General features: G+C 36.7%; 1 protein-coding gene across 1 annotated transcript in view; it reads left to right on the top strand.

The window, feature by feature from the left end:
- The first annotated feature begins 1,049 nt into the window (after nt 1–1,049).
- CDX1 (caudal type homeobox 1) overlaps nt 1,050–24,036 on the top strand; it is a 34,130-nt gene continuing 11,143 nt past the window's right edge. Inside the window, exon 1 of the mRNA XM_058170648.1 lies at nt 1,050–1,473. Coding sequence (XP_058026631.1) covers nt 1,050–1,473 — 424 coding nt within the window. The remainder of the gene's footprint in view (nt 1,474–24,036) is intronic.

The following is a 24,036-nucleotide window of genomic DNA, read 5'->3' as shown; positions in this document are numbered from 1 at the left end:
AAAATCTAGCTCAGTCCTGCACAATTAAATAAGTATGTTTTAAGCCTTATGGCTCTTACACTCTTTAAATAAAGAAGTACAGAAAAAGATATTCTTATTTATGATAATGTTTAGATTTAGAAAGTCCCCACATATTTAGCCCAAACTTTCGGGGTGTGTGTGTGTGTGTGTGTGCTTGATCAAGGCTGCCATATTCCTCAAGGTGTTTTAGTCTGGAGATATCCAGAAATAATTTCTAACTACTACAAAGATATTAGCTGGTTGTGCTGGAATTATTGTTCTGGGGCATATCTTGGGCACCAGGAAATGCCCAAGGCATTGTGGAAATGGCCACCTCTAACCCACCTTAATATGTACCCCATTGGGCATATCAAGCAAGTGGGCTTACATATTAGTTTTAGTTTTACATATTAGTTTTGCAGGGAGAATGAGCCTGAAATGCTAATATAAGATAATATGGTGACCAAATTAAGGGGCTCTCCCTCTTTCAAAATTAGTTGAATGTTTTATATCAGATTGTTGAAATCGTTAGCAGAGGAGTCTCCTGTAACTGTGTTGCAGTCTCGATGCATGCCCGAAGTCTGGGAAAACTGAAACATCAACTGACATTCTTTTCTTCCTGGGTCATTTCCCTAATGAGTCCTTTTGTACCTGGAATTCTTTGTTATCCTCTGGGAATTTCTCAAGTTTTCCTTGCCCTGTAAGCGCAGTCCTTATAAGGACCTTCAGCCCCCACCCCCGTCCCTTCTATCTGCTTAGTGCCATTTGAATTCGCCCCAGTGGCTTCCACTTTGATTCCGGGACTTTGAAATGCAAACCTGCCTTTCAATGCAAATGCTCCGAGAGGTTGGCCCAATAATAAAAAAAAAAGGCTTTTCCTCAGGGAGGTGCCTTTGCAAAGTTGGGAAGGGAAGAAAAAAAAAACCCTGAGCAAGTAGTTCAGGTGAACTGTTAATCAGGAAGAGGCTGGGAGTTCTCTGCAAAGGCAAGCCAGGGAAGACGCTGCTGAGGCGCCGGGCACATTATGCACGCTGAGCTACTTGGGGATGATGTATGTGGGTTATCTGTTGGATAAGGACACCAACATGTACCCCAACCCGGTCAGGCACCCGGGCCTGAACCTCAGCCCCCCAAATTATGTGCCCGTGCCCCCTCAATACTCGGATTTTGCCAGCTACCACCACATGCCCGGAATTAACAGCGATCCTCACCAGGGGCAGCCCGCGGGTACCTGGGGTCCTCCGTACCCTCCTACTAAAGAGGACTGGCACTCCTACGGCGCAGGAGCCCCTTCTGTCGCCAGCCCGGGCCAGCTAGGATACAGCCCCTCGGATTTCAATCCAATTCCGCCACCCGGCTCTGGACTGCTGCCTCCGCCCATGAGCGTCCCAGTCCCCCAGCTCTCCCCAAACGCGCAAAGGCGCACGCCTTATGAGTGGATGAGGCGCCACGTTCCCACTAGCAGCAACAGTGGTAAGGACTTGTCTCTCTTTCTCTCCTCTGTCTCTGGCTTCGGGGAAGGGTCTCTTTTAGGCCGGGAGGACGAACAGTCTCTACGGTCCGACGACTTTTTCCTCCGCGTTTCTGCAGGGTTGAGCTGGCCATTTTATAACGTTTACTCTTCATTATCTTTCCCCATCAACTTGTAGACATAAGAATTTGTGGTCAAACTACATTTTAACACGAAAAGGGAGGGATACTTGCAAGAATTGGCTACAGATCCAGGAGGTTCGGAGGTGGCTTCCTTACACAGAAGGAAATTCCACTTGTGCAATGTTTGCTAGTTATAAACTATTCGTCACATGTGAATGTGATGCCTGGAGTTATACATGGTTATTCTTCGATTGTTGAATCCATGACTTGGAAAGGCTCTTCTGTTTCCCAAGCAAAGAATTCCTGGTTCAGTCCATGGCTAAAAGGACAGAACCGATAGGAAAGCTGGTTGCTGGCCAGAATAGCCTTGATCCTTAGGAATACATAGCTCTATTCTAGTCAGCTCGACTGGACAATAATGGGCCAGATATCTTCCCATATTGTGATTGGCTATGGCCTTCCAGTTGATGATCACATCACGATAGAATTTGGAACAAATGAACCTTATATAGTCAGTATAATGTAAGTTTTCACAATTGTTCACATATTTTGTCAAAACTGGAATTGTAATGTAGAGGTTATACTATATAGGGTACAGCTACAGAACTACATTCAAAGGGGAATTTCAAGGAAATAGGATGAGAGTAATATATAAAAATAAATCTAATGGGCTTCTCTTTGTGTATGTATGTGTCTGTATATTTGCCTAATTTACATTGAAAGGAATGACTAGAACTTTCCAAGAATTACCTTTTAAGTCTTTCCCAATATCATTGTCAAATACGTCACCCAGATTCTGACACTGAGTCACAAGTTAATTTTTCTCTCATCAAGTAAAGCTGTAGTAAACTGCATTTTTTCTCAGTCTAGTTTACTGAAACTTTCTACAGAAAATGATAATCGACACGGAAAAAAAATCAAATATTGTGAAGGCTATGGTAAAGAAAGTTTTGGAAATTGTCTGCATGTGGGTGTGATTTAGCAAATCAGCCAGGAAGAGATAAAAATAATTTGCCTTTTTGTTAAGTTATGGGAACATCTGAAAGGTTACTGTGCATAACAGTTTATCAAAGGTACAGCTATCTTTCATTGGTTTCCACATTGGGTGGCATTGCACACTTGATGTTTTTATTCTGTACGGCTACGACGGTTATAAAATTCTACTGTTTTCAATGATTGTTTGTTGCATCCCTTTCAGTATGATGAATGGAGACACTACATATCTTGGATAAGGTGTATATTGATATGTGTCAATACTAGTTTTATTCTTTAACACTAATGTTCAGTATTATTCCACTGGTAGATTATTCCTCTTCGTGTAGTCTTTGAAGCTTTTAGCTCAGGGGTCTCCAACCTTGGCAACTTTAAGACTTGTGGACTTCAACTCCCAGAGTTCCTCAGTCAGCAAAGCTTAAAGTTGCCAAGGTTGGAGACCCCTGTTTTAGCGAACCAAGAATGCTCTTTGGGCAAATGTTAGTCTTCTCAAAAAAACAAACAAACAAAAACAAAAAAAAAACCACCTCCCCACCATTCAGTATGAAATGGATTCCTGTACAGCAGTCACAAGTAAAAAGGTGCATACTGTATACAATATGAAAATATGTATCTGCTACTTCTTTTTCCCTTAAGAATTCAGGTAGTTGAAAAGGCAGTAACTTCTGTTTTCTGTTTAACATTTCTGTGGAAATGTCTAAGCATCTGCACAAGAATACTTTACTACCTATTAGTTGCATTCTTACTTTCTCTAGTCTTCTCAGATGATTATTTCCCCACCTTTCAATTTATAATTGGTGGTTGTTCTCTAATCTAAAAAAAACCCACATCAACTATTGTGAATACAGAATAATGGCATCTTTGTGTCAAAGCGTGTATGAGATAGTGGTGTTCCTGTACTTTTTGGTGAATATGTAAGTTGCTTATCAGTACGCTTCCCCCCTCCCCACTTTTAAAGTGAAAGCTCAATGGCATAGTAAATAGGTTTAACTAATGAAGGTATGGCAACTTAAGTTTTTACAGAAGTAACAGCAATGATGTGTGTGTGATTTAATGACCCTTATTTGTGAGAACAAGCTCCGTCGATCTCAGCTGAGTTATTTTTTAATAAAGAGGTGAAATTTGTAAAGGATTTTCTTTCTCATATGAACTGATTTCCTACCTTGATCTTTAAAAGCCCATCCTATGAATATAAAATAGGATTCTTCGCAGAGATACCTATATGCACGTTAATAGATACCTCACATAGCTTTTAGCTTGCTTTTTATTGTAAATTTGGGTTATAAAGCTGGGATTTATAACTGCATGGAGAAAATTAATGCAGCCGTTTAGTTTGTGTGCCGTTTTATTATTGTCTAAGACAAGCCTACATTCAAACAGTTGGTTTCTCTCAACGCCACTACAATAAATGTTAGAGATTGCTGATCGATGCATAGCGGACTAAAATTAGTTGTGAATGTTGCAGAACCGACCTGCTGTTCATTGCACCTTTTTATGTTTTTTTCCAAACGGGATTCGATATTTTAAAATGCCCAAACTGACTGTTGTAAATGAGCCGCCCTACATTTTCTGACGCCAGTAATTTATCCGCATTTAGGCGGTACGTTCCTCGCGGCTCTGCGCAAGAAAAAGGCGCGAAGCAACTTTCCCGCCAAGCCCGATGCGTCTTGTTGCTTTTTTTTCCTCCCCCCAATTCAGGCAATTGCCTCTTTCCCTTCCCCAATTTTTTTCTCGGGAGCGTTGGCTCTTTCTAGCGCCGAAACCAGCCTCTAATTTTGCTGCCGCGCTGAACTCTTGAACCCAGGGCGAGAAAGGACTTTTAAGGGAACCCCGGGGTGACGCGATGGGAAAGTGGAAGTCTCTCCCCAGGCGAACGCAAATGAACATTCTGGGGTGACAAAAAAACCCGCAACCGGTGCCCAGTTCAAAGGCGGCAGGCCGGCAACCTGCTTCATGAAAGGCCCTGCCCCAACGCCTCAGTCAAACCCAGGGCAAATTTGCAAGCGTGCTGCTTTGTTATGCTGATAGGCAGAGGGGCTGCGTTGCGGCGGGGCGCCCAGCGAGCCTCCTTGTTCTCAGCTTTGAGGATTGGCGGCTAAGCGGCCTTTGAAGTTGGGGCACTTCCACTTTCCTGCAGAGCTGCAGGCTGGGCCGTCCATACGAGGACGCCGTCCCCCTCGCACTTTCGAGCTTCTGGGCTGGCGGGACGCTTGGCCTCTCGCCCAGAATAGAGAATTTATATAGAACCCTTTATTGTCATTTTGTACTGTGGGCACACTGGCACACATTAAAATCAAATTTTGTTCCCATACAAATAAACATACATACATATATACATATACACACATATATGGATGTAGGTATATATGTATGTATATAGCAAGTGTATGTATGTGTATGTATATGCATGTGTATATAGCAAGTATATTGTTACATATGCGTGTGTAGTACTATTCAAGATGGACTGCATCCATCCATCCATCCATCCATCCATCCATCCATCCATCCATCCATCTATCTATCTATCTATCTATCTATCTATCTATCTATCTATCTATCTATCTATCTATCTATCTCACAAAGGTTAATACTATATGGAACAAAACTGACTGAATCTGGATGTTCTCCTGTTCTCCCAGAAGGTAGCAAGGAAAACAGGTATTGAAGAGGATGGTAGTGTCCCAGACAATACTGTGGACCCTGGACAAGCATTGCTTATATGTATTCGGGTGAGGTTGGTTTGTGAAGAGAAACAAGGACAAGATGGAATAATGCACCACGCTGAACATGTAAACCTAAATGTGTGGTACTGTAAACTCATTGTCTCTTGGGAGTCAGGAAGCATATAAATTTAATGATGATGGCAATGACAACTTCAGTTGGATCGGGATGACAAAAGGACATTTGAAATATGCAGTTGTGAACTGTGCTGGAAGGTTTTGTTGCGTGGTTGGCTGGCGCTGTAATGAGCCCCAAAATTTTCAAGTTCCCTTGGTTTCAAAGAATGAAATTTAGACGTGTTCTTTCCCATTGAAAGCAAGAAGACTTAAAGAGAATACCTGTCTTCAGAAGTAGGTGCCCCTTCAGCTTAATGAAATTTACATTCAGGAAAATATATATTCTCCATGCAGCCTGGATTGGAAGCCAGAGGTTTTGTTCGTTTTGTTCCTGCAAGTATTCATCTGGCACAAAAATGTATCTCCTTACGTGAAGTATGTAGTGACTGCCTTGCACAAGGTTTAATGAATACTTCCACAGCCAAAATTATTGTTTCCCTGTTATTTGCTTCCCGGTACTCCAGAAGTTATGTGATAAAACGATCCCTGGATAATTTACTGTCTTCGGCCTTCTTTGTGGTCTGTGATCATATAACAAGTTAGTGCAAATCAAAATAGGTGTTGAATCATTAGTGATCTGGATAGTATACTTTATCTTACAGGCTCTGGATGACATGCAGTGTTACACACTGGAAGGATCTGATGGAAGAAATCTTCCATCTGCAGTGCTGTTGCTCTGAGTGTTGTTGCTCTGAGAATCCCCAAATTTACGGGCTGTTTCAATGAGGGTTGATAAGGAAACTACATGGAGGAGGTTACCTCTTTTGTAGCATTTAACATGCAGATGATCATATATCTAATACAATAAGACTGCGGAGTGTATTAATTTATGTAATGGAATCATTATATAAACTCTTTTGCATCTTTATAAGATTTAGTTATCAAAGTTTCAGACTGGATATATTAATCCATTAATCCACATTTTAGGCATTGCTCTTTCAACTTGTTAGATTGTTTACTAAGAGCCTGCAAGACTAATAATTAATGGGAGGCTCACACTTTTGTTATCTGAATAGTTAACTTCAGAGTCTTTTTTTAACCTGGAAAGAATTTTAAATGAAAGACTTGATACCATCTTAAATTTATCAAAACTAGGTCAAATGATTTGTAGGTTTTGTTTTATTTTGTAACAATAACAAAGAAAATAAAACTATTTCAGATTTTGCAAAAATAAAAACACAATAGAATTATATTAAGACAGAAATACTGACTGAATTACCTCTAATTAAATTAAACCTAATTTGATTATAAAACATATCTTGAGTTTTGTTTTCTATCTTCTAGATTGCAACCAAGGAAATTGTTTTTCTTTAATGCGACTAATCTTTTATTACTTAAATACACTGTAAAGTAATATATCATTAGAAAACAAACTGCAGAAGAAAATCTTTATATATATCTATATATCTATATATCTATATCTATATCTATCTATCTATCTATCTATCTATCTATCTATCTATCTATCTATCTATCTATCTATCTATCTATCTATCTATCTATCTATCTAACCTAGTGATAAGAAAAGTTCGGAAGATTTCACAGTTTTTCCAAAATTGATCCTCATAATTTCTGAATCACAAGTTATTGCCAAAGCATACATGTAAATTTGCTTCTACTTCAGGTTCATCTTTTAGATTAAACTTTAGTCCTTACATTCAAGATAGTACACTTTTTGGTTTGGTTTGATATTTATATGAAATAATGGTACAACATAGAGTTTCAAGGAACTGAATGAACGAAATGTTTATCTTAAAAGAAAGAATAACAAAAATGACAATTAAAACTATAACTCAGTAATGAAGGTCTGTATGCTGTTAGAATCAGACATGATTGGAATAGCATACTCTAGTAAAATTCTGGTTATTATTGTTGACAACAACAATAACACTATAGCAACTTTTTTGATTATAGTTCTTAGACTATCATGGGTGAAATATCTCCTTAAATCATTAATATATAATGATTGTTTTAAGAATTTCTTCCAACTTCAAATTAAATCTCATCTTCAACTTCACAACAGTATCAAATAACAGCGGTTATCTTCAATTTAAGGATGTATTAATGGACCAATATAGGACAGGGTCTTTGGCCACTTCAAAGGAACCTGAGATGCTCTCCTATTTGAAGGAATCCATGATGGAAATAAAACTCTTAATATCTCTCTATTTAAAGTTTAAGAATATTTTTAAAATGGATGCTTCTGGGCTATACAAAATATGGATTAAATATCTAGAATCTTATATAATGCTCATCAGTGGTTTCATGTCTTTAAAACATTAAAATAGTATCAATAGTTTTGACATTATGGTTAATTTATTAAAAATTGTATTTAGAGAATATTGGACTCCCCAAAGAATATATTTGAAATGATGGACGTAAGATTTTCTTGATGGAGGTAAAAAAAATATTGAGGTTTCATTTTGGAAATTGTGTTCTAATTTTATATAATATTATGGGAGATCTTTAAATGTTAAAACATATTAATATAATATTGAATTATGTCCCACATTTTGAAATTTGACTTTGTCAGAAATTTTGGTTTATTGAATATAGAGGAAATGACTCAAATATTATATTAAGAAATTGGAAAAGTTATATTATTTCCGATGTTAAGGAATATATTTTGAAAATCTCTTATCTGTCTGTTTTCAAAAAGGCAATATGGATGAAAGTATGACTTTGGGAGAGATTTTATAATAAATTATAATACAATAGAATAATATAGTAGTCTGTAATATTAACGAACCAGTGATTAATGACAACTGTAATATAAAAGGTGTGTGTGTGTTTAGCATTTTAAAATCCCATTCCTTTTTCAGTTTTTCAGTTCTTCTTTCATTGTGTGTGGATTTTTTTAGTGTAGTTACTGTTTTGTCAATATAGGTAGTCCTCTATTTATGATCACAATTGAGCCCAAAATTTCCACTGCTAAGCAAGACATGAATGAAGTTTGTCCCATTTTATGACCTTTGCCACAGTTGTTAAGTGAATCACTGTAATTGTTAAATTAGTAACATAGTTGTTCAGTGTATCTGGCTTGTCCATTGACTTTGTTTGTCAGAAGTTTGCGAAAGGATCAACCTGATCAAAGTGCAACCTAATCTCAGGACATTGCAACCATCATAAATATGTGCCATTTGCCAAGCATCCAAATTTGATCATGTGACCATGGGGATGCTGTAACAGTCATAAGTGAAAAACTGTCATAAGTCGTTTTGTTCAGTGCCATTGTAACTCTGAACAATCACTAAACAAATAGAAGTCAAGGATTACCTGCATTTTGTATTTTGGAAAAAAAAAGGTGGAATTGTTTTGTAATTAGGGTATAATAGTCTGAAGAGAAGTTGTCTTTATATATGTGGGAAACTCAAATTATGTAAGTCATATATGTCTATGTCAGTGACTGAAAATTTTAATGCTAATTTGAAGTAATGGCAAATTGAAATAATTGCTGATACAAATTAATTTAAGTTCATTGTTGCTCTCCGAGCTTAGTTGTTTTCTTGCAGATCTTTCATTATTCAATTAGGTAAAACAATCGGTGCAAAGCTAAGCCTCACTGAGCTAAAAATATTCAAAAATATTGATAAAAAATACTTAAATTTCAATTAGTACAGTATAGCTAAAGCATGTCATTTACATGAATGACCAGTATAGGTATATGTAATCAAAGGGACAACTTTTGTAATAAATAAAAATCTTTAGGACAATTAAGATAAAAGATAAATGAAAATTATGAATTGCTGTGACCACATTATCAGCCTAAATGGATCAATAATTGGTATCTTGCTGCTGCTATAGTGGAAATTATCCTTTGCCCTACAAATATGAACATTTAATTATGTAAACAGTAAATAATACAATTTTTTGAAAATTAAGTTTATGTTTAGCCCCGAGTATAAATAGCTTAGTAATATTTAAAAAAAAATAACGTGTTAGATGCTGCTAATTTCTAACTAGGAGGACCTTTAAGGAATAATTTTTAATATTTTTTAGATAGCCAGATAACAATTAATTACATCTTTAATTACATCCTTTAATAATCTTGTATCAGATTTAATACAATTTATTGTAACTTTGTATTTAGGTTAGGGTTTGAAATCAGTTGGTTAAAATTACTGGTAAACTTAAACATGTAATATACAGCCATTGATTTCATCTAGCTTGAGTATCTGGAATAATACAACAAACATACTGTATCATGTGTAGATTATGTATCAGTGTTACAGGTAGGATATTAAGTAATTTTAAATTTTAAACTTCAATTTTAAAGATAGCCAGGTGGGGACCAACCTGACTTCAAGGATCATGTTATATCACAGAGAGGAGACTGCCACTGAGAAGGTCTTTCTGCGGGATGTAAATTAACAGATTTCCCACAGGATGGGTATCCCAAAAAATCTCCTCCCAGCTAGATTTGGTAAAGCAGGAAGATTCTACTTAGAGGAGTTAACAAAGAGCAAAGGTATATAAAGCTTTATTGGTAATTATCAGCATCCTGACCTAGGCTTGGAAAGTTGCTATTGAACTGGCTAGCACTCTTCAAGAAGCAACATTCTATGTTGCAACTTCCAAGTTGTCTTCAAGGGCAACCCTGATAAAATAGCCCAAGGGAAAACAAGGACCTGACTTACTGTTTTCAGCACCCCAAGATCCAGGAAGCATGGATACTAGGCTGATGTCACGTGATTGCTATTTGCGACTTCCTGCTATCTTCTCCATTGACTTCACTTTTTGGGAGGCGGCAGTGAAGGTTGCAAATGGTGATCATGTGACTGCAGCTACCATAATTATGAGAGTGTCCAGGCTGCAATCACATGACCACATGGAAGGGGTGACAACAACAACTATGAGGAACGGTTTTAAGCTTCCTCATTCAGCATTGCTGCAACTTAGAATGGTTGCAGAAGAAGTGGGGACATTAAATGAGGACTCTGTAGATAGAGCTTTGTAGAAAACATAGGGAATGGACTTTAAAGGACGGGAGAAAAAGTTACTATCAAGGCAACAGTTAAATAAGGGGAGGTATTTGAACTTGGATCCAAAAACTAATTTGAAAGATTGTCAGACCATTTCTAGGTCACTTAAGTGAGGTAGCGGGGAAGCATATTCATACTTGCATGATTTTGTACTATAGCTGTTATAATAAGAGTAGTTCTCACCTACATGGCATTATTTGGTTTTTAGTCTGGTCCAGACCTTGTAGGACTGACAGCCTTTCATGGAAGTGGAGGAGTTCCATACCTCCACTCCTCTGCTTGCAATAAAATACCTTATGCCACCAGACTCCAAATTTTGGGCTTAGACAACTTAGAACTTCGCAGGCTTCAGTCTGACCTAAGCATAGTACATAAAATTATCTACCGCAATGTTCTACCTGTCAGTGACTACTTCAGCTTCAACCACAATAATACATTAGCAAATAATAGATGCAAACTCAAGGTAAACCGCTTCAAACTCGATTGCAGAAAATATGACTTCAGTAACAGAGTTGTTAATGCCTGGAATGCACTACCAGACTCTGTGGGCTCATCCCGAAACCCCGAAACCTTTAAACTTAAACTGGCTAATGTTGATCTTACCCCATTCCTAAGAGGTCTGTAAGGGGCGTGCATAAGTGCACCTGCCTACTGTTCCTGTCCTAATATTCCTTTTTACTTACTCTTTTCATGTATCCAAATTATGTTTATACTTTTTCCTGTAATCTTATATATGATTGACAAAAATAAAAAATAAAAAAATAGAATTCTCTATGGCTGAGAAGCAATCTGGCCCCAGGCATTTCTTCAAAGGCTGAAGATATAGAAACAGGAGATCCTCACAGCTGCTTAACTTTGGGTAGAGTTACAGAGTGGGGTACTATCATCAAATTAATTATTCCTGCAGTAACTTTTAGAGGCATTGGAGAAGGCATCTAAGAATACAATAGACCTCCAAGAAAACAAATAAATGGATTATCAAACATATCAAACCATAATTCTCATTTATGACACATACGACAGGGCTTAAATTATCCTACTTTGGATATGTTAAATCAGGATCTAGTTTTCTATAGAAGGTGGAGGGAAAGAAGAGGACAACTAGCAGCAAGGTGGACAGCTTCAGTTAGAGTGGTGATGAGTGCACTGTTAGAAGACCTGAACGGTCTGGTTTTCTCCATTGTCATGGAGAAAAATATGGTAAAACTAAGAGTTGATAACAATTCATGGCACATAATTAAAACTTTTAGAGTATATTAAGCAGCATCTGTCACATAACTTGTTTTAAAAATAAAGTCAGTAAAAATCCTTTGTTGAAAAAGAACATTTCACCTTATGGTTACCTTAGGTGATATGGTAAATCATAGAAAATAAATATTCATCATAGACTGGATATTCATTTTTGTACTATGATGCTGAAGCCCCTTTTCTTATACTTTCTCTGCTGAATTCACCCTGTCTAATTCAGATTGCTTGTCATGTGAAGCAAATAGCAATATGAGGAAGTATTTCAGCACTAGTCAATACTTCAGCCATCAAAGTGAAACTTTTATTAAATTTGTCCTAGTTTTTTGTAATGCCAGTTTCATAAAGGGTAGAAAAGCCGGAGAGACATGAAGTCAGGATGGAATTACAGAAATTGAGAAAGAGAGAATAAACCTCTCTCTTTGCAATTCCCAGTCAATGGCAGCAAGCCACAATAATGGCAAAATAATGATGCCTTGTGCATATCATAATTTTGCTATCATTGTCATTTGCTGCAGACGCTGTTAGCTGTACAGTAAAAAAAAGTTAGCATTTCACACTTTTATTGAATTTGTTAATGGTGTATATGAATTACACTATCAAGTGTAGCTCTCCTGAATGTCATTGAACTCAACTATCAGTCCTAGCTCTAGTCAGATTGTCCAATAGTCATGCATGGTGGAGTCTAGCTACATCTAGTCACCTTTTGTGTATCTCTGCTTTAAACTTTGATTCCAAATACAGTTCATGGTTAAGTTTATAGACTACATCTTTATTGTAAAAATACTATCAAAACTACTACTCTTTTCATCATGATATTCTTTTACAATCTTTCAAGATAAGGCAGCATACTTTACAAAAACTTCAAAATTTTTCAACAACTTCTTCCACACAGTAACTAATAAAATATATAATACTACTTACTTGAAAGAAAATCTGCAATTCAAAACACAGTAAATATTTTTAAGTGACTGTAGTTAAGGAATAAAACATTCCAACAAAACTCAATTCTTTCTTTCTTTCTTTCTTTCTTTCTTTCTTTCTTTCTTTCTTTCTTTCTTTCTTTCTTTCTTTCTTTCTTTCTTATATATAACTGGGTGGCTTAAATATAAAGTAGAAAATGTAATTAACTTTTTTAGATTGTGATTATATTAATGTTGCTGGATTAAAAAGGGGTAAGGAAACAGTGGTAAGGAAAGGCAAAAACCTTTTGTGCAGATTTACATTCTGGCTCTTAATCTCTACTGTGAATGTTCACAAAATACTTGTGGAAATCTTGCAATTCTTAATTCATCGATTTTATGATTTTATTGCTCTCAATATTTATAAATAACCAGTAAACATTTTTATATTTGAGCTTTGAACTTTTCCCTTCTTTGAATTGTGGTATCAGCATTGTAGTGTAATTTCTATGCTTTAGTTGGGCAATTATCTCAGAACAGTATTCTATTTTATCATAGATGGTTCTTGTTAGCTCTTGTCTGTTGATGGAGGTAATGAAAGGATATATGAATGCCAGGAGAAACCTGCATTTTAATATTGCACAAAATAATTGATTACAATTGAAATGAACAATCCTAGAAATATTTGCTTGGTTAGTATGAGTTCTGCTAAGAATAAAACCCCAAATATATTTAAATCTTACATATAATACGGTTTAGTTTTACACTATTGGTTTAGGGTCCCCTGTAAGTTAATGAACTCTTTAGAAACCAAACTGTTGATCTTATATTTCATTTTTACATTCATTCATTAATTCTGGATTTTTACATTTTTCAGTATGGAACATATACTATCAAAGCCCTGATGGTGGTGATAACTTTTGCAATGCATGTACACATACACACAGAAGCATACTAGATATACACACAACTATGCACGTACACACAGAACTCTTTCTTAAATTATTAACCACAGCATGCTACTGAGCTGACTTGAGATGTTTTGAGAACATTTTGAAGTTTCCTTTCCATAATGATACAAAAGACAACATTCCTTTGTCTTTAAATATATGTGTGAGTGGAGACATTTGTCTTAAAAAGATTTGCACTATAAACTTTTATAATTATTTTTTCAAAAGTGATTTAAGTGATTCTTTGTTTAATTGTTCTATTTTAATTGTAATATGCCTCACAAATCTATACATTTCAGATACTTTTATTTCTAATTCATTTCTATAACATATTTCATGCATATCTAAACACCTATAAAAATAATTTTGTAACTCCATTGGAAATACTGTAATAAATATGGCAGAGCATTAATATTGTTTAAAACAACAGCAACATATGACCTAAAAAACAGGACAGCAATGTAATCCACACTGTTTCTTACAGTAATCTCAAATTAACTAATGCCACTATTTTTTTCTCATTTTTATTGTTATTTCATAACAGGAACACAGAGGTGAAAAACATAAATAAGGAAAGAGCAAAAAGAAAAGCAGAGAAGAAAAATAGGAAAAAGGCAAGCAAATTGAAATGTAGGTTTAAAAGGTTAAAATTGGCTATTGTTGGTAATAATAGTGAATGTAAAGTTTGAGAAGGTTAAGGCTGCAGTCCTGTATTCTCTTTTTAGCACAAAGACCCATTGAGTTCAAATTTTATTTTCTTCTGAATTGATAAAGGGAATTATACAGAGAATTATAGGATATAACCCATATACCAGGAGTGAAATCTAGCAGGTTCGGACAGGTTCTGGAGCACCGGTAGCGGAAATTTTGAGCAGTTCGGAGAACCGATAGCAGAAATTTTGAGTAGTTTGGAGAACTGGCAAATACCACCTCTGGCTGGCCCCAGGAGTGGGGAGGGAATGGGGATTTGCAATATCTTTCCTGTGGAGTGGGGTGGGAATGGAGATTTTGCAGTATCCTTCCCCTGCCATGCCCACCAAGCCACGCCCACAGAACCGGTAGTTTAAAAAAAAATGGATTTCACCAGTGCCGTGTACCCTAGATAAAAGTAGAGCAAAGTATTTGAATGCAGTACTGTAGATCAGGTCTGGGGACTGGCTCAATGGTGAAAGACACTGAGCTTGAAAGCGGACAGCCTGGGTTCAAGACAACAGGGTGTGCATTCTTTACTTGCCCCAGCTCCTGTTTACCTAGCAGTTAAAAAGCATGCAGATATGAGTAGATAAATATGTATTAGTTCAGTGGGAAGGTAACAGCATTCTATGCATCTCGGCATATAGTCATGCTTGCCATACGCCCATGGAAATGTCTTTAGACAATGCTGGCTCCCTTGGCTAAGAAATGAAGATGGGCACTGCCTCATAGAGTTGGACATAACTGTAAGGGGAAAACCTTACCTTTACCTTTACCTTTAGATCAGATCGTTACTCCTACTTTCATGAAAGTAGACACATACAGTGTCACCAACATTAAATTTAAGTCCTGTTGATTTAAAAGGCAGCGTTCATTTTCTACCTCTGGAATAAAGAATATTGAGATTGTAGGACTTTTGACCTGGTTCTTTTGCAGCATCATATAGATTGAGCTATATGGTAGGCAGCATTACTAGAGTTTTAGATTTCATAACTGAAAGTATTGTTGTGCTGTACTGTTGTCACAAGTGGAAGAAATTGTTCCAAGCTGAAACACGTGTCAAAAGTTCCCAGCAAAAGTCATTTCAGTGCAAAGTGGCCATTCCATCGACTCACATATCTATCTTAGTACAGTAGCTATTCTTTTTTCTAGTATCCAAAGAAAATTCATTTTTTAATATCCTTTTATTGTAATAACTATCACATCAGTATCTTATAAGAAGAAAAGAATGTAATGATGTATTTTCTCTGACAGTGTAATTCATCTATACAGAAGTTATTCCTTCTATGTTTAATAGATCTTATTCCAAAGATCTATGAGAAACATGAATTTGTTTATAGCCTTTTGTTCAAATTCAGAGTATGGGTTGCAATATTTTGTAGGATTTTCTCTAAACCACTTGACAGAAAGATGGCAGTCCATCTTTAGTAGCAAAAGTCACTTGTGGGCTACTTTGAAATGATTAGTTATTCACCCTGTTTAACAATTCACTTTTGAGATGTTTTTGTTTACCTTTTGTGGACATTATGCTGTAGAATGAACTTGTGCCAATTTAATGCATGTCAAAATTTTCAACTTTCAATTTCCAAACATTAGGGATGCTCAAAAGTTGTGATATGCCTTGGGGAATGTAAAGATATTTTGGTTACTTTAATATAATTTAGATGTGCTTGGCAGGTAACTTGTATAAACATCACAACTTTTTAACATTTTGTTTGTTTCATTTGAATTTATGCCATATAGTAGGTGGCAACAGCTAATTGACCTTGGCTAATCTTGAAAAGCGAAGGAGGGTTAATAAGTTTTGATGGCAAACCATCAAATAATCTAATGCTGTAAATCAGGTTGGGAAGAAGGTAATGACAGGCAACTTCTGCATTGCTCCCAAGAAGGCTAGGTGGTTATGTCCAGGTAATCACCAAGAGATGTATTCAACTAGAGAGTTCTTTATAATGAATTTTACAGTTATTTTATGCTGCAAAAGAAATGCTTTGGAAGTATCACTGTCCATCAATACTATATGCATGTGTTATAGTATTGCATTTCATATTACTGTAATTTAGATGTGAATGACTATGTATTCTTAGAGGGTAATCAGAGTACACATACAACTAAAATTTATATAAAGTATATAAATATACAAATAGGATGAAGACTATTGCTAACATAGTGTAAGCCGCTCTGAGTCTTCGGAGAAGGGCGGGATATAAATGCAAATAAAAAAAATATATCAGGGAATGTCTTATTTTGGGGAAAACAGGGTATTTCATTGGCACAGTATTGCTTTCTGTTGGATATACATTGAAAGATTCAGACATGTCTAGCTAAGGGATGTTTTAAATAATTAATATGAGCAATGAAATTGTGATGATAAAGTTTCAGGACATTTCAAACTTCCCTAATATGTACCAGTAAGTCTGTCTCTGACTAGTTTTAGGAAGAGCTAAAGAAACGGGTCAAAAAAGTTCATTATTCTTAATATTTTACAGTTGTTTGAGGCAGGGATCTAAAAGTGTTTGCAAAGGAAATCATGCAACCATAAAGGTATTTAAAGATTTAATAAGGAGGCTTTTCACTAAAATAAAGTATTGGAATTAGCACCGCTAATCCTTTTCTTTGGATTTTCAAGATCCATTCAGGAACTGAGATTATAATTTAATATTATGATTGGGTAAGAAAAGTTTGTCCCATTTTGTATCTGATTTGCAGCTTGAAAGTACCTCATTTTATTTATTTATTTTGTAGCATTATTTGGGAACATAAAAGCTCTATCTTCCCATTATCCATCATGAGGAAAACGTCAATGTCTAATAATACGTATTGCTATACAGGTAGTCCTTGACTTACAACAGTTCCTTTAGTGACCATCCAAAGTTACAATGGCACTGAAAAAAGTGACTTACGTCCATTTTTCACACTTATGAGCATTGCAGCATCCCCATGGTCATATGATTAATATTCAGATGCTTGACAACTGGTTCGTATTTATGACGGTTGCAGTGTCCCAGACTCATGTGATCATCTTTTGTGAATGTCTGACAAGCAAAGTCAATGGGGAAGCTGGATTCCGTTAACAGCTATGTTACTTAATAAATGAAAGGATTCACTTAACAAATGTGGCAGGAAAAGTCGTAAAATGGGGCAACACTCACTTAACAAATTTCTCACTTAGCCACAAAAATGTTGGGTTCAATTGTCATAAGTTGAGGACTCTCAGTATATAAAAATTGAACTTCATGAAGAATTTTTTTTTTTTTTTTATGTAAAAAGTTTTATTTTCATTTTCCAACAACCTATTCAATATACAGTCTCTTATTCAACATTAATCATTAACTTTCATTTGTTACTTATTCGGACCTGCCCAGCTACCACTTCCTTCCTTAACAAACCTTCCTCCTCCCTTCTCTACTTTCTTCTACTTTCTTCATCCTTCCTCTCCTTCGCTTTTCTACGTCCTCTCCTCTTTCCCTACTCTTCTCTTCCACCCTTTCTAACCCTCTCTCTTTCCCCTTTCTTCTTCCTCTCCTTTCCCCTTTTTCTACCTCTCTCTTTCCTACCTGCTTTCTTCCTTCACTCCTCCTCTCCTTTCCATTCCCTTCTGAAATGGCAGCTGAGCAGCCCGCTTTCATTTCAAATTATTTCTATTTCTTAATTACATATCTTCAATCATTCCTTTACATTGATCCTTCATCTCCCCTCCCCCTCCCCCTCCCACCCCGAGACTTCCCAGAACAAAGTACAGGGTATAAAATTAACAATCATAAATTAAAATACAACATAAGTCAAGACCTTAACTCCCCTTCCAAAAACAAAAAAAACATTCTTCTTCCAGTCCATTATATATCAGTCCATTCCACTCCTAAAATCTTCAGAATCTTCCAATTAAGTTAGTATTTTCAGTTCATCAATAAAATATCTTCATCAATTAAGACCAAATATATATCCAATCTTCATCGATCAAGACCAAAACGATATTCCATCTTCCAGTATTCATCAAAAATTCTTCTATAATATACCTTTCTTCCTTAACAGTGTCCCAAACATAATTCATATTTCCAGCTTAAATTCTTAAATTTTTATCCAATCTCCAAAAGTAAACAATATTCTATCTTCTCATATCTTTAATATCACTTACCTAAATCAAATAACATTGCTAATATTAATATTTCTTCAATTTACCTTACAATTAAACTACTTCATGAAGAATTTTGAATTTTAGATATATACCTCCAGCATCTTTCAAATGAAACGTATGCTTTTTTTTTTTTTTGGTTTACATTTATATCCCGCCCTTCTCCGAAGACTCAGGGCGGTTTACAGTGTATAAGGCAATAGTCTCATTCTATTTGTATATTTACAAAGTCAACTTATTGCCCCCCCAACAATCTGGGTCCTCATTTTACCTACCTTATAAAGGATGGAAGGCTGAGTCAACCTTGGGCCAGGCTTGAACCTGCAGTAATTGCAAGCTACTGTGTTCTAATAACAGGCTCCTTACAGCCTGAGCTATCCACGGCCCCTGCTGAGAAAAAGCTTCACATAGCACAGGCTTATTTTACTTCCTGATCTACCCCTTTACCCAGAGACCTGGTTACAATCAATCTGTAATTAACTGAGCTATTCTGATCCCTAAAGAATGCAGTCAGTACACTTGATCTTGGCTAAAATCATTTCTCTAGGGTGAATTGCTAGGGATAAAGGAACCTGAATGGGTTTCAATTTTTCTACCCCTTTCTATATACTCAGAGGTGATTCTTTTATGGTATGTGAGCATATTAAAGCAGCTTCTTTATCTATTGATAGCTAAGTTGAGCATTATTAGAGTTATACATTAACAAAGGTAACGATAGCTTTACTGCATGGAGACATTAGCCTCCCCTTGATCTCCATTTTGAACTCCTTGCCTCTTGTCTCATTAGTGGATTTATCTGGACTGATCAAGGGGGTCATTTACCTTTCAGAACTATGGTAAGGTTGAAAAAAGACAAAATAAGTGTTCTTGAGTTATCTTTAGATAGTTGGGTGTCAGCAATAAACTTTTCAAAATATACATATATTAGAGAGGGAGGCAGGGAGGGGAGAAAGAGAGAGAATTCAGCTCCAGACCTATTATCAGGAGACTAGTTTAATGGGTAAAGAATAAGAGTTAATTAGAAAGCAAAGATTACAGGAGACTGTCTTTGAAGTTAAGGAGTTATGTTTGTGGGTATCTGTATCGGGGTTCTTACTTAAAGGAGCAGACTCAAGTGAAAGAATATTTTGTTGGAAATGTCAGGCACTTTCATACATGGATTCCTATCACATGAGATCTTCTAGCTGTAAGAATAAGTTAATTCCTTATGCAGTGGGACCTTCTGACAAGCAAAGTCAGCTGGGAAGCCAGATCCACTTAACAACTGTGTTACTAATTTAACAACTCCAGTGATTCACTTCACAAATGTGGCAAGAAAAGTTGTAAAAAGGGGCAAAACCCACTTAACAAATTTCTCAGCAACAGAAATTCTGGGCTCAATTATGGTAAGTTGAGGACTACTTGTATATCTTATCTTCTGAAAAGAGCCAGTATAGGCAGTAATTAAGGAACTGAACTAGGTTTGGAGAAATTACATTCAAATACATTGAGAATCATGAAATTTCCTTTGGTTAATTCTGGACCTATGATTTGTTAGCCCAAATTGTTGTAGAATATAAAAACAATTTGATCTTTATAATCTCATCTTCAATCAATTTACAGAATACAGAATAACAGAAGGGACCCTGGGGATCTTCTAGTCCAATCCCCTGTTCAAGCAAGAAATCTTACACCATTCTGGACAACTATCTGTCCAATCTTTTCTTGAAAACCTGCAGTGATTGAGCACCCACAACTTCTAGTCTAGAGGCAAGCTGTACCACTGATTAATTGCTCTCCCTGTCTGGAAATGTCCTCTTAGTTCTAGATTCAATCTCTTCTTGATAAGTTTCTATCTATTGTTTCTTGTCCTCAGGTACTTTGGAGAACAGTTGACCCTTTCTTCTCTGGGATAGCCCCTCAAACATTAGAAAACTGTTATCATATCACCCCTAGTCCTTCTTTTCACTAGACTGGACATATCCTGTTCGTTCAACCATTTATTCATATGTTTTAGCCTCCAGACCCCTAATCATCCTTATTGCTCTTTTCTGCACTCTTTAGAATATTTAGAATCTTAACATCTGTTTTGTATCATGGTGACCAGAAATGAACACAGTATTTCAAGTATGTTCTTACACTTGTACTTTGTAAAGGAGTACTAATAGTTCACATCATCTTGATACTATTCTTCTGTTAATGCAAGTTAAGACTGCATTATCCTTTTTGCTAGCTGCAGCACACTGCTGCCTCATATTTAAGTGGTTGTCCACTAGGTCTCCTAGACTTCTCTCATAGTTAGTGCTGTTGAACCCGTTCTATGCATTTGGTTGTTCTTGCCTAAGTGACATACTTTTTCTTACCACTGAATTGCATTTTGCTGGATAGGGGCAGTGTTCAAGTCTGTCAAGCCTATTTTCTAAAGTGTTGGCTATTTTCCCCAGCTTGGTGTTGTCAGCAAATGAGTTCCCTTTCTATCCCCTTATCTCAGGGGTCTGCAACCCGCGGCTCAGGAGCCAAAAGTGGCTCTTTCATCCCTCTGCTGTGGCTCCCTGTCACTCAAAATATGTCTCACAACTGCCAATGTACGACACCCGCTGACATGTGATTTATTGAGCTTTTCAACCCATCTTTTTTTTCCGGAGTTCAAAATGTTTTTGTTGCATGCAGAAATAAAAATTTGTTTTCTTTGTAGGAATTCCTTGATTTCATAAATGCAACACACTATAGTGTTTTTATACATAGCATAAAGATAAAACATGATATATGCAATGTTATCTTCATTTTAGATATCAAAAGAGTTTTGTGGCTCCCAGTGTTTTCTTTTCAGTGGGAAACAGGTCCAAATGGCTCTTTGAGTGTTTAAGGTTGCCAACCCCTGCCTTATCTAAACCATTTATGAAGGGGTTGAAGAGTACTACTCTTAAGACAGAACCTTGGAGTTCTGTCAATGTTCAAGAGACATTTCTCCCCAGGATTACATAATTTCTAAAATGTTAGGAATGAAACCTATATTTATTACATTTTTTATCCATTTCTTGGAAATTATCTCCTTTCCCAAATTTCATATAAAATATAGACAAAGAACATGAAACAAATTTATAAAACACACACAAAAAAGGGCAAATACTGTCCACATTTGTATACGTTTTTCTGTTTCATAGATAGTTCCCACCTTAATGATCTTCTGGATTCCATTAAAGACTCTTCTTTGGAGCAGAATTAAGGTTGACTTGGAGTGGGGTGGTGGTGGTGGAATGTGTGTTTGGTTGTATATTGTTTTTAGGGCTATTCATGATCTTTCTTGATCTTTTGTAATTTTTTGGTTTTTTAATTGTAAGCTGCCCAGAGTCACTGCGAGTCAGATGGCCTGTTAAAGGAAGGAAGGACATTCTTATGCTGCAAATTTTAACAGATACGTTTGCTAATGGTTGTTACTGAAGGAATTCTGCAGCAACACATTCTTAAATCTGCATTAAATTCCACTCTTCAATGACTCACTGGCTGCATCTCCACTCCACAAATCCTGATAATCACTAGATGATGGCCAAGAAACATAAGAAACTCTTACTTTCTTTTGCTACGTAACAGTCAGTAGACCAATCAATATATTAGTATTCATTTTGGAGAAAATATATGGATGTTATAAAGAGCATCTCACAGCTGAACATCTTTCTCACATGTTGACTGTATTTCAACTACAAGTTCAAGTCCCACCAGGCCCAAGGTTGACTCAGCCTTCCATCCTTTATAAGGTAGGTAAAATGAGGACCCAGATTGTTGGGGGCAATAAAAGTTGACTTTGTATATGATATACAAATGGATGAAGACTATTGCTTAACACTGTGTAAGCCGCCCTGAGTCTTCGGAGAAGGGCGGGATATAAATTCAAAAAAACAAAACAAAAAAAACCTACACAGATCCAGGTGACCCCTACTTTGCAATCAGAGACAAATTAATTACTGCAATCTAGTTTAGTTTAATTGTCTCTTGAGAAAAAAGATAGAAGAAGATTGATTGGATGAAGCACTAGCTTGGTATGCATTCTTTATGAAGATTGGTAGTATCTTTAACTTTTGATAAAGTTGGAATTTAAATCAGGGAAACTGCCTTGCAGTGGCCTTTGCTGCAACATCAAAAGTGGTTATCTATCAACTTCAAATTAATATTTATTTAGCTACACAATTTAAAGGTCCTCTGTCTTTCAACAATTCTGGGGGATTTACAGTTTACAAAGGTGGGAGGGGGAAGACCAAAAGAAATAATGAATTACCTCCAAAAATATGTATAGCCAAAAAAATCCATCAAGCAAATGCTCATCTTTTACTTTGCTGAAGAGCCTGGAGATCTTTGATATCTTTGATATGTCATCAGGGTGGGAGCTGTATGAATTTCTGGGGGTATATTGATTCAGAAGGCAGACACTGCTTCTTGAGTCCCACAAATGACAGTATTTAACTGATGGGACCCAGGATGGAGTGACTCTGTCTCATTGCAACAGATGGACAAAACAACTAGAATCAGGCAACTCCTCAAATAACCAGGCTTTATGCCATGAAGGATAAAGGTGATAAACAGCCCTTTGAATTGCACCAGAAAGCAAACTGGTAACCAGTGCAGCTCTCGTGGAACAATGTGGTCACATGGGCATAACAAGATATGTCCATCACTGCCCATTGTGTTGCATTCTGGCCCACCTGTAACTTCGGGGAGGTCTTCAAAAACAACCTCATGTACACTGTTTTACATAATTCATTCATATAGTAGCTAAGAATGACCTGAAAGGTCTGGTCCAAGAAGGGGTGCATCTGATGTATCTACGCAAAGACCCTCTTGGCAACAGCTACCACCTGTCCTTTGGGTGGGCTGTCTGAGTCCAATGGGAGCCTCATATTGCCTACTAAATTTGGGCAATCTGATGATACCTGACCCTGAACTAACACATGATCTCAATGGGTTTATATAGATTTAAATAGGTGGGTGTTGAACAACATGGCATCCCACAAGTGTGGGCTGTGGATTTCACTCTCTGTCTCCCTGTTAATATTGAATGAAACTGGCCACTAAGAAAGGAGAAGCTCTATAAAATAGCCCTCCCCCGCCCAAACCTCGCAGCCAACCAAAAAGGATAACATGATTGATGGTATCAAAGAGATCAGGGAACACAAGGATGGACACATTACCCCCACTACCCCCATCCTGACTTGGCACAGCTCATCAATAAGTGCAACCAATGCTATATTTGAATTGTGATCCAGCCTGAAAGCTGACTGAAATGGATCCAGCTAATCCATTCACCTCCATGATCAAAGCCCAAACACTTCTCAACAACTTTATCTAAAAAAAAGGAAGGTCAGAGAGCGGATGGAAATTATCCAGTATTATTTGGTTCCAGCAATGGCTTCTTGAGGAGCAGATACACCATAACCTTAGTCAAGACAAAGGAGAAACCCCTCCCTCGAAGCAGGTATCACTGATAGTGACATTTTTCGGCTCTCATTGGAACAGTTTAGCCCTTTTGGTTTTTTCCCACGGTTGCCATTACTGCAGGGACAACAGAAATTCAACAATTTACATGGTTTCCACTTCTGCACTTCCATTGTATAAAAAGGTACAACTCTTACAGAAACACTTGACTATTCAGCCTTTCATCAGATTCTACTTCAGTGTTCACCTTTGAAAGTTGGAATGTTGAGATTTTGGCAATGGAACCCAAATAGTTGAATTGTC

Source organism: Ahaetulla prasina, chromosome 2, assembly GCF_028640845.1.
Source record: "Ahaetulla prasina isolate Xishuangbanna chromosome 2, ASM2864084v1, whole genome shotgun sequence".
NCBI classification, from domain to species: domain Eukaryota; kingdom Metazoa; phylum Chordata; class Lepidosauria; order Squamata; family Colubridae; genus Ahaetulla; species Ahaetulla prasina.
The sequence above is the reverse complement of the archived record's forward strand: the minus strand, read 5'-3'. Positions and strand labels throughout refer to the sequence as shown.